General features: G+C 45.0%; 1 protein-coding gene across 1 annotated transcript in view; it reads right to left on the bottom strand.

Moving 5' to 3' along the window:
* The window catches only part of LOC110510240 (cell adhesion molecule 4), a 140,027-nt gene extending 128,844 nt beyond the window's left edge, over window positions 1-11,183 (bottom strand). Inside the window, exon 1 of the mRNA XM_036975408.1 lies at window positions 10,882-11,183. Within this exon, the coding sequence (XP_036831303.1) occupies window positions 10,882-10,954 (73 nt within the window). The 5' untranslated portion in view covers window positions 10,955-11,183. The remainder of the gene's footprint in view (window positions 1-10,881) is intronic.
* Between the last annotated feature and the right edge of the window lie 1,085 nt (window positions 11,184-12,268).

Raw genomic sequence — 12,268 nt, forward strand, 5'->3', positions numbered from 1 at the left:
AGCTGTTGTCTCAGGCTGAGAGAGTTGGGTGTGATTCCTGCGATTAAGAGCGATGTTACTGTAGAGAGATTCCAGTGGTGTGTGTCAACAATAGTACTGAGCGATTAGTGCTTTTTGAGGTCGGTTTGGTTTCGGTTCCATAATTTAAAAAATATGACGGTTTTCGATTTCGGTTTTGATTATTTGGGTTGATTGCTATAACACAGGATCTAACAATTAATACACGTCCCATGATTATTATCACTTACTAACCATCATTTATTCACATTACTTTACTAAAATATGTCTGTGGTTGTGTATATTACATTTGTTTTATTTTATTACTTTATTATCAATTAGCTGTTAATAAAAATATTTTTTTTAAACTGACATTTCGATTAATTGGCTCAGCACTAGTCAACAATTATCTGGCCTCCCTCCAGAACCATATTGCTCAATCTTGTGTATTTGATCTAGTGGCAGCAGTTATCCTTTTCACTGAATCTAGCAATCAACAGACATGCTTGTTGTTGAAAGAGCATATGGGACAGCTCAGATAAACAAAGCATCACTGTTGGTAACAGCTAATAATGACAAGCCCACTGAGAAACTTTCTTCTGCAACTCCCCCACTTCAAACACACATTAGGAGCCAAACAACTCATTATCGCCATTATCGTAATTAGCTGGCCTGAATAAGGAACATAATCAGTCTGGAAAATCAATGTTTCTGTCACGCCCTGACCGTAGAGAGCGTTTTATGTCTCTGTTTTGATCAGGTTGTGATTTGGGTGGGCAGTCTATGTTCTATGTTCTATGATTTTCTATTTCTATGTGTTTGGCCGAGTGTGGTTCTCAATCAGAGGCAGCTGTCTATCGTTGTCTCTGATTGAGAACCATACTTAGGTACCCTTTTCCCCCACCTGTTTTGTGGGAAGTTAACGTTGTCTTTGTTCAGGGCACATAGCCCAAAGCTTCACGGTTTGGTTTTTGTTCTTCGTTTTGTCGGCGTCATTTTTGATTAAATAGAAAATGTACGCTTACCATGCTGCACCTTGGTCCAGTCCTTCAGCCAGCCGTGACAGTTTCATCCAAGTCCTAAAAAACTCCTTCCTTCAAGACAAAAAACAACCGCAGCCAACAGGCAGATTCACAGTAGATATGAGTCTGCACTGAGACGGGGGAATTGGGAGACATTCTAAGATGGTGACCTCATCGCAGACCTTTTCAAACGTGTTGTGTTGATCTAAAAACGTTAGTCTGATTTCCCTTCAAGAATGACTGAACACGCCGATTGGCACGTGTTTTTCTGTTGCTCATTAGAAAAATGAGATTTCAGTCTTGGAGTTGTTTCCTGTCCGATTCCGCTTTTGGTTAATGATGTTTGTCCCCCATGAGACACTGTAGACACAGAAGCCTATTTCACTTCTCTAAAAATCCCCAGAATGAATCTAAGAGAACACAAGAGATCTTCATTTTTATGTTTTTTCAGAGGATGTTTTCATTGTGCAATTTTACATCTAACTAAGGTGTTCTGTGCAGTATTTCTCAAGTAAAAACATGTGAGACGGGTTGTCAATCGCTCTTTAAGAGAGAGAGAAAGACTGGACATTTCCAGGGCTCATCAAGATGTCCCATTATTAAAAATGAGAATTCCTGGTAAATGGCAAGCTGCTGAATGGCTGTGTGTGTGTCTGTGTGTGTATTTTACGGAGGGGATTCAGGGGGGTTTCTGAGGAGGTCATTTCAAGAGGAAATCTCAGTAATTTGAAGAGGGGGGGTGGGGGGGTTAATACTGAAAGCTGAGTACTACTGTGCTGTTCTACACACTATGTTAGTGGGAGCATAGCGACCTGAGAGAATGACAGACAGTGTATATCATTGTGTGTGTATGTATAGAATGAGCTTATCGATCATGACCTCTTCTCTGCGTAGTCTTGTGTTCACCTACACAGCACCCACCCCTCTCTACATGGCCATCGTGTCCCTCTCCCACTCCTCTTTCCACTCTGCCGCCTTGGATCTCTGTACATGGCCATCGTGTCTCTCTCCCACTCCTCTTTCCACTCTGCCGCCTTGGATCTCTGTACATGGCCATCGTGTCTCTCTCCCACTCCTCTTTCCACTCTGCCGCCTTGGATCTCTGTACATGGCCATCGTGTCTCTCTCCCACTCCTCTTTCCACTCTGCCGCCTTGGATCTCTGTACATTGCCATCGTGTCTCTCTCCCACTCCTCTTTCCACTCTGCCACCTTGGATCTCTGTACATGGCCATCGTGTCTCTCTCCCACTCCTCTTTCCACTCTGCCGCCTTGGATCTCTGTACATGGCCATCGTGTCTCTCTCCCACTCCTCTTTCCACTCTGCCGCCTTGGATCTCTGTACATGGCCATCGTGTCTCTCTCCCACTCCTCTTTCCACTCTGCCGCCTTGGATCTCTGTACATGGCCATCGTGTCTCTCTCCCACTCCTCTTTCCACTCTGCCGCCTTGGATCTCTGTACATTGCCATCGTGTCTCTCTCCCACTCCTCTTTCCACTCTGCCACCTTGGATCTCTGTACATGGCCATCGTGTCTCTCTCCCACTCCTCTTTCCACTCTGCCGCCTTGGATCTCTGTACATGGCCATCGTGTCTCTCTCCCACTCCTCTTTCCACTCTGCCGCCTTGGATCTCTGTACATGGCCATCGTGTCTCTCTCCCACTCCTCTTTCCACTCTGCCGCCTTGGATCTCTGTACATGGCCATCGTGTCTCTCTCCCACTCCTCTTTCCACTCTGCCACCTTGGATCTCTGTACATGGCCATCGTGTCTCTCTCCCACTCCTCTTTCCACTCTGCCGCCTTGGATCTCTGTACATGGCCATCGTGTCTCTCTCCCACTCCTCTTTCCACTCTGCCACCTTGGATCTCTGTACATGGCCATCGTGTCTCTCTCCCACTCCTCTTTCCACTCTGCCACCTTGGATCTCTGTACATGGCCATCGTGTCTCTCTCCCACTCCTCTTTCCACTCTGCCACCTTGGATCTCTGTACATGGCCATCGTGTCTCTCTCCCACTCCTCTTTCCACTCTGCCGCCTTGGATCTCTGTACATGGCCATCGTGTCTCTCTCCCACTCCTCTTTCCACTCTGCCACCTTGGATCTCTGTACATGGCCATCGTGTCTCTCTCCCACTCCTCTTTCCACTCTGCCACCTTGGATCTCTGTACATGGCCATCGTGTCTCTCTCCCACTCCTCTTTCCACTCTGCCGCCTTGGATCTCTGTACATTGCCATCGTGTCTCTCTCCCACTCCTCTTTCCACTCTGCCGCCTTGGATCTCTGTACATGGCCATCGTGTCTCTCTCCCACTCCTCTTTCCACTCTGCCACCTTGGATCTCTGTACATGGCCATCGTGTCTCTCTCCCACTCCTCTTTCCACTCTGCCGCCTTGGATCTCTGTACATTGCCATCGTGTCTCTCTCCCACTCCTCTTTCCACTCTGCCACCTTGGATCTCTGTACATTGCCTGTGGTCACACCTCTGTTCTTAATCTCTCCCTTGAATTTCTTCTCCTCCTCTTTCTTCTTCTCTTCCTCCAGCTTTCTAGCGGCTAGATGTTCTTTACCATTTGGACATCAGATTTGCCACCAATGCTTCTTATAGGACACATCACTGCACTCTATACTCTTCTGTAAACTGGTCATCTCTGTATACCCGTCGCAAGACACACTGGTTGATGCTTATTTATAAAACCCTCTTAGGCCTCACTTCCCCCTATCTGAGATATCTACTGCAGCCCTCATCCTACACATACAACACCCATTCTTCCAGTCACATTCTGTTAAAGGTCCCCAAAGCACACACATCCCTGGGTCACTCCTCTTCTCAGTTCACTGCAGCTAGCAACTGGAACGAGCTGCAACAAACGCTCAAACTGGACAGTTTTATCTCCATCTCTTCATTCAAAGACTCAATTATGGACACTCTTACTGACAGTTGTGGCTGCTTTGCATCTCTACCAACCTGCCCTTTGTGCTGCTGTCTGTGCCCAATAATGTTTATACCCTGTTTTGTGCTGCTACCATGTTGCTGCCATGCTATGTTGTCATGTGTTGCTGCCATGCTATGTTGTCATCTTAGGTCTCTCTTTATGTGGTGTGTTGTCTCTCTTGTCGTGATGTGTGTTTTGTCCTATATTTTTATTTAATTTATTTTTAATCCCAGCAGGAGGCTTTTTTGCCTTTTGGTAGGCTGTCATTGTAAATAAGAATTTATTCTTAACTGACTTGCCTAGTAAAATAAAGGTTAAAATAAAAATCCTCTGCACAGACAGATTCATCTCCCTTGTCTCCACCCTTCCATCTTCAACTCCAAATCCTGCAATCATTCACTCATTTGTTGGACTCCTCTCTCCGTCTCTCACCCCGGCTCTCAGCCGGTCCGCTCCACTGGTCTGTGACGTACGCCCAGGGCTCCTTCCCTCCTTTCCCAGCTTCCCTCTTTCCCAGGCCCAGCAATATACACCCTCCTCTTTCTCCTCTCTATCCTCTCTTCTCCAATCACCCTCTCTGCTCAGCAAAAAACACCTCCAACAGAGCCAGACTCCAGGGGGACTGGTCTGCGTGTCATGCCCTGCTGAGGAAGCCTGACCTGGGCTAATCTCTGTGTCTCTCATCCCCCTGACCCTGGAGGAACCCCTTATATAGCCCATTCAGAATCTGTACTCAAGACTCTACTCATCATGAGCTAACGATGGAGACAATATTTTCCCCATTGCACTGTTGTGCCTTACACTCCAATGTAAGATGGTTAGCCACTCATCGCAGGTGATTTGAAGTGTGTGCGTGTGTGTGTGTCTGTGTGGGAGTGTGTGTGTGTGTGTCTGTGTGTGTGTGTGTGTGTGTCTGTGTGTGTGTCTGTGTGGGAGTGCTTCTGTCTGTCTCTCTCTTCATCCTCATCAAACAATGGGAGGTATGTATTAGCTCCGGCGCTCCTAGCAGCGCCCAAGTTCCAACACTCCAATTTGAGATGGGTGGCCTTTCAGTTCAATCAGCTCCTATCATCCAATCAAGGCTGGCAAGGGCTCTAACGCCATCTGAGTGGGTATAATCCCTGTGGTTACAGTGTTAGCAGGGGCCCTCCATCCAGCCGTGTTAGTGCCAGGCCATCCAGGAGTCACGGAGACAGGTGTCAGCAGGGTGGAACAGGGTGTTAAACAAGCGCGGGGGGTGAAGGGGAGGGGGGGCGGTGTTTACCCAGAGTCATGGCAACAGTGTCCTCAGTAGGAAGGAATGTTAACCTTTGTGACTTCCCCTTCTTCAAGATCTATATCCTGTTTCTCTTTAGCCCTGTTTCTCTCTCTTCCTCTCTCTCGCTCTCTTTCCCTCTCCCTCTCCCTAGTTCTCTCATTGTCCCTGTTTCTTGCTATTGTTGAATTCAATTCCGAGGTCCTTCACATAAGAGTGTGACGCACAAAGAACACACAGCAGTAGCACCGATACTACACCGAGTGCCAAGCGATGGTGAAGTGGGAATCGATGCTCTGATTTCACAGTCTCAACAGCAAAACAAACAGATAGACAGCGGTAAGGAACATAAAGAGCCCCGGCCCAAGAGACAGAAGGTCAGAACATACAGAGAGACATGAGAAAAAGCTGTCGCAGTTTACTGACCAAGGAGCTGAGAAGAGCAGGCACTCGGCGGGAGATTAAACAACAGATTGATTGACAGCCTGAGAGAGCCAGACAATAAGGATGTCCTTGCCATCTCCTCTTCACCATAACATCTTCCCAGAGAAGTTGGTGGAAAGCCAATTACTCAGACATAGACATGTCATAAGGACAGCTTAATCACTGTTATTATTAGCATGTTTAGCACTCTCTGAGGAGAGGTAAATTATTCTAAATGAACTTCCACTTTAAACAATCAAGTCAATATATATTTTTTCCTGATTTTTGTTTATTTATTGGACTTAACAATAAACAAATAAATTAGATATCTGACTAAAATCATCAACATGGTTGCCTTCTGCATTTCCGATGCCAGTGTTCACAATATATTCATAACATGTCAACTTCTCACTGAGGACAGATCAGCTACTGTAAGTAGTAAACAGGAAGTGAACTATGGCATGTGACTGACGGCCAAGTCTGATAGAGGCCAAGTTATCTCAATACTCTCAAAGTGGCTTCCTCTCTTCCTCTCCTTCCCTCCCTCTGCAGTCTGCACTGACATTGATGAGCTAGACATTCCTGATGGGCTTCTACCATGTTGCTTTCACATATCCTGTGTTTTCTGATCAGTGTGCAGAGGAAGAGAGAAAAGACTAAGAGAGGAATATACTTAAGACTTGAGATATTGCCCATATTTCCATAGCTCCATTGTTATGGATGAGACGGTGGGCTAGTTGGAAATGAGAGAATCATTGCAGTAAAATGCATCACCTGCACTAAACAGTCAGCTAGGAAATCTTCAATCCATGAGTAATGGAACCATAAAACCAAAGGAGGGAAGAATAAAACTGGCCCACGTTACGCTCCGTAACTCACGCTCTCTCGATTTCTCTCGTTCACCGTTGTGACTTTGTGAAAAGCGACACACTCAAATGTGTTTATGAGTTGATCCCTTCAGTGTTCCGTAGTGCAGAAGACAGAGCTTCTGTGTTGACAGCAGATAGCCTTAAAACTAAATCAGCTGATCAAACTGCTGTGATACTGCCGTGCCAGGCTGAATACAAAACAAACCTGAGGATCGCCCCAATCATGTTGACTTGACGGGCACGCCAGCACCGTATGCCAACGTTTGATTTTCCCCTCGTGTAGTCCCACTAGAGAGGAATCGTGAAATAAGGATGTACTAAAAAGAAATTCCAACATTGGCATCACTCAAGATCTTTATTGTGGCACGCGTGCGAGAAGTGGAGGACGCCCCACAATTTTAATTCAATTGTCAACAACTTTATTTTATTTGGAGTAGAATTATCCTCAAAGGTTTGGATTAAAGGATAAAAATCTTGGCCTCCGCTGAAGACTTCTTCGACGCATTAAGAACAAAGTGGTGAGCTGAACTAGTGATTCCGGCGTAATCTAGAAGAAAGCACAAGTGAATCCTACTCTGACATGATGCAAACTATGCCTGACAAGCATTAAAAAAAATGACTCAGGCTGACGCTCTGTCTTGCGTAATCACTCATCTTCTTGCATTAGACAGTAACCTGATCAAACTGTGTCAGCTGTCCTCTGAAGTCGCAGTGTGTGTGTACATGCCTGCTTCCCTGTATGTTAGTGTGTTTAAGGCAGAATAAGACGGTGACTCACACCGACATTGATTTATACTCGGTGCATGTGGATGTGTACGTGTGCACACCGACGATAATTGGTATTCAAATCTTCTCCCCCCCGAGTCCATCCTATTGCTGCCGTTTTTTCAACCGCCAGGGCCTTTAGCAGATCCATGGCCCAGATGCATGATGACAAGGGTCTCAAACGGATGGCTCTCATTGCACGCAGTCACATAAACAAATGGAGGTGATTAAATGCCCAGAGGTGATAGGAGCAGCAGTAACAACAGACTGGCTGGGGTGCAGTGTGGTGGTAGTGGTGCTGGTAGCACCAGATGTGGAATTCGCAGTATTAGGAGCTCTGCAGTATGGCAACTGCTCGGCCTCCGACTGCAAGGCACTACAGAAGGTAGTGCGTATGGCTCAGTACATCACTGGGGCCAAGCTTCCTGCCATCCAGGACCTCTATACCAGGCGGTGTCAGAGGAAGGGCCTAAAATGTGTTAATGACTCCAGCCACCCTAGTCATATACTGTTCGGGAAGTTGGGAAGTTAAAGCTTGGTCGCAAATGGGTCTTCCAAATGGACAATGACCTCAAGCATACTTCCAAAGTTGTGGCAAAAAGGTTTAAGGACAACAAAGTCAAGGTATTGGAGTGGCCATCATAAAGCCCTGACCTCCATCCTAAATAAAATTTGTGGGCAGAACTGAAAAAGTGTGTGCGAGCAAGGAGGTCTACAAACCTGACTCAGTTACACCAGCTCTGTCAGGAGGAATGGGCCAAAATTCACCCAACGTATTGTGGGAAGCTTGTGGAAGGCTACCCGAAACGACCCAAGTTAAACAATTTAAAGGCAATGCTACCAAATACTAATTGAGTGTGTGTAAACTTCTGACCCATTGGGAATGTGAAAGAAATAAAAGCTGAAATAAATCATTTTCTCTACTATTATTCTGACATTTCACATTCTTAAAATAAAGTGGTGATCCTAACTGACATAAGACAGGAAATATTTACTGGGATTAAATGTCAGGAGTTGTGAAAAATTGTAAACTTCCGACTTCAACTGTATATATGATCTCAATTACCTGGACTAACCAGAGCCCCCGCATATTGACTCTGTACCGGTACCCCCTGCATATAGCCAAGCCATTGATCTTTTTACTGCTGCTCCTTAATTAATTGTTACTTTTATTTCTTATTTTTGTAGGTATTTTTCTTAAAACTGCATTGTTGGTTAAGGGTTTGTAAGTAAGCATTTCACTGTAACTGTGAGAAATAAAATGTGATTTGATTTGCTCTGGCAGTTTGGCCTGCAGCTGTAGTGGATCACCCACACACACACACACACACACACACACACACACACCAGAACCCAGATACAGAGCTCTCAGTGTGTGCGTGTCCCTCAGGCTTGCCCAGCAGACACGCGCTGTGAAGTCCTCCTTGCCTCTGCTTTGCTTTTTTTCCCCTCTCTCCCCCACCCCCCTAATTCTCTCCATCGCTTTCTGTCCCTCTCTTTCTCTTCCTCTTAGGTAGCCATCTCTGGCTGCCTCCCTGTCTTTATATCACTCGTCTCTCCATCCATCCAATCAATCCGTCCATCTCTCTCTCTGCCATTGTCAGAGGGCCTCACTTTTTCTCCCTTCCCCTCGTCTCCATTCCTCCACCTCCCGTCTAAATTAGTTTTCCTGATTTCCATCCTGATTTGCATGATGAAGGGGTGTTGAAAACCAGCCATCACTCCAGCTCCATCTCCTCACTGCAGCTCTGCCTCTCCTCCTTTCCCCCCAACCCCCTCTTTCTTTCGCTCTCCTCCATCTCCCTACCCCATTCCAGCTCCCCATAAACTCGACCACGTTACATGTCATGATTCCTTACTCCCCTCGGCTGACTCCCCACCCCCCCAGCCCTGTCACTGGCTTGATTAATGACAGTGATCACCAACCAGACCCCAGCCAAGGCAGCCTGCAACTCTGACAAAACCCCGCACAGTAAGCAGCACAAACACCTTTCTCTCTTACTCCAGTAAAGGATACATGCACATACAGTAACACACTCATGCATATAACATCATTCTCTCTCTCCCTCTCTTGGCTATAGAGCAGCAGCTGTGGAATACACACATAGGGGTAACATAGGAAAGACTCATGTTTCTCCAACAGTAGACATCATCGGCAGGCACAGCACCGCTCTGTGACAATACACACAGTATGGAAGCAAGATCTTAACCCATTCACTGCCTTGCTAGAAGCATAATCAATATTACTGAATATAATGACATCAGCCTACACTACAGTGTAATATAACTTAGTAATAGCTCATGGGTACCATATGGGAACCTATAAAACAAGACTATCCACACAACCCACTTCTAATTCCTGTGTTAGAATCATGAGAATTGTAACTCATTCTAATAAACATTGATGCAGGCTGAGCTAAAGCAATTCCTCTCGGATACAAACAGATGGCGAAACCAAAGCCATGCAGTAAAAAGAGCAAGTTGTCTTGGAGATGTCACATTAATCCATATCTCCAGTGTGCAGCACATGCACTTCTCATGGGATGGTGAGCATGAAATGGGCTGTCCCTATGGGAACAGAAGGGAACAGGTTGGGACTATCCCTAGGCACACAGACATACAAGGGGGAGAGGACAATAGTAGCCTCCAGCACTGCCTAAGGGTGCCTGATCATTCTGCAATACAACATTTATAGATATCAGACCAGCTGATAAGGTGTTGAGAACTCAAAAGTTCCAGAACACATGATGTGGAGAATGTCAGGAAATCAGTAGTAATCTATCAGAGGAACACATGAGGCTAGGGATACTGGGCTAGCACACTGCGACTGTCTGTTCCCAGAACCCAGGCAAGCAAAATGACTCTGTCCGAGGACGCTGTCATCAATGACTGACTGGACAGAGAATGTGTGGTAGTAGTGGGCTTCTCTGCTCTGCTGCGGTATTTGTCATGAGCAGGCATGTGGCTGAATCGATATTCACACTGTGCGGTTACATAGCCTATGCGCATGACGTGCACCGTCGTATATCTAGCGACACCCCGGTATGTGTATCCCAACTATGTTCTGTCGATACAAATGATGAAGTGGAAGACGTATAGGTTATGGAGTATGATGGTGATGCAATGTACAATTCAATATCATATCAGAACACTGGCCAGAAGGTACGATGGTGGCAATATATGTTTACTTTTGGTTTTCAATATGGGGTCGTAACAATGCATGTTTGCATATAATACAACCTGTCCAAACACAGAAACTAAACCATGCTACCATGTAGCATCAATATATCGATGTGTAGGTTAAACATCAACGATGTGTGTTCAATGAGATACTGACCACATCGGGCTTAGAAAGCTTCACAGAAGACCGCAGGAGGCGCGTAATCACACATACACATACACAATCACCACTGTCCCAGGCAGGCAGCGCGCAGTCCTATCCACTGACAAAATATCCCATTTACAGGACGAAAAGGCGTTCAGGTTGTCACGCACTCCTTTTAACTTGAATAGTCAACAAAAGGTCAGGGCAAGTCCCTACAGAAAGTATGATGTCTTTCTTTACGAGCAGATAGCCCATTCTTTATATCATTCCCAAATAGAAAATGTTCTTACCTGTCCCCACAAGAGATAGCAAAGTGATGACAGACAAGGGAACGGAGTAGTTCCACACGGCCGTAAATGCCATCTTTGATAGTCCCGCTGATCTCTTTTTGGTATTCCTCTTCCTTGGAGAAATCAAAGTGACGTGAACCCGCAGGTTCACCCGCGAATAAAGCCTGGAGTGTGTCTGGTTCTGTTTAACAACATTTGCGGGGGGTTTTTACATACAAAAAAAAGTGCTTACAACTAGACACATACGCCCACTTTTTTTCTCGTTGACGTGACTAAACGACTGTGGTTCGGACAGTTTTTCTTGGTTACTTAAAGATGTAAATATATTTTAAAGAAGGGGAGAGGGCGGGACTCGGAACTGTTCTCTGACCAATAAGAAGCAAGGAGCAGGTGGAGGATTGTAATATCAAGATGAGGGTGGGTTCAGAAAACATACTACAAACTATCAATCAATGTAGGTAGGCAGGCTACTATAAACCTGATTGATAACAAACATTAATAGCCTACCAAATAAAAGGTATTTACAAAACATGCATAGTTAAGCCAACATTTATAGTTATAAGACTGTTTGATATTCAATGAGATGCATTTACAAATATATTATATATAAAATCAAACAGGCAGTCCATTTGAACTTCTGGCTGTAAGTGCGAGACCTATATGTATACATATACACAGTATGTTATTATAACATTCAAAACATACTAGGCTGAAGATTAAAATGATGTGCTACATGGCCTTATACATGGAGGCTATATAACTTATTGTCGAGCAAATAAATTTATTAGACCTATTGGATATTGGAGTAGCCTAGGAGTAAACAAAAAACGTGTGTTTGTTTGTGTTCTAAATGTAAAGTGAAATCATCAGTGTAGTGTAGATGAGAGCACTAGCCTAAATAACAGGTATATTTGAGCAAACTACCGCTTGGAATAGCGCTAATGGAATGAAACCAACAAAACTCTCCGGCGGTTTCAAATCCTTGTTCTAGACAGAGCTTGGGGGCGCTAACGGCTGAATAAGAAGCACCGGAGACTCAGTTTACCGTCATGCTGTGGTTGCACTGCACCCCAAATTGAGTTTTCCAGTCAGAGCGTGGCACCAAACGGGCCCATTATGAAAATTGTATTTTCTTTTGAATATACCTCAGTGAATATTTTATTATACGTGAATGATTATGTTTTAAAGTAAGTGTTTGGCGACACCTTTGGATGGGTAAAGTGCATAGCATGTCAGAACAGCTCGTAACATGAGCCTATAATTAACATGTATTTGTTAATTTATGTATTAATTCAGCCTGAAAATTATAATATATTTGAAGCAGGGCACATTCTCATTTTCAGCTTTGAAAATTACTCGATGGAAATGCTGTAGCCCTAAGCCTGAA

The sequence above is a fragment of the Oncorhynchus mykiss genome, chromosome 3, assembly GCF_013265735.2.
Source record: "Oncorhynchus mykiss isolate Arlee chromosome 3, USDA_OmykA_1.1, whole genome shotgun sequence".
Lineage (NCBI taxonomy): Eukaryota > Metazoa > Chordata > Actinopteri > Salmoniformes > Salmonidae > Oncorhynchus > Oncorhynchus mykiss.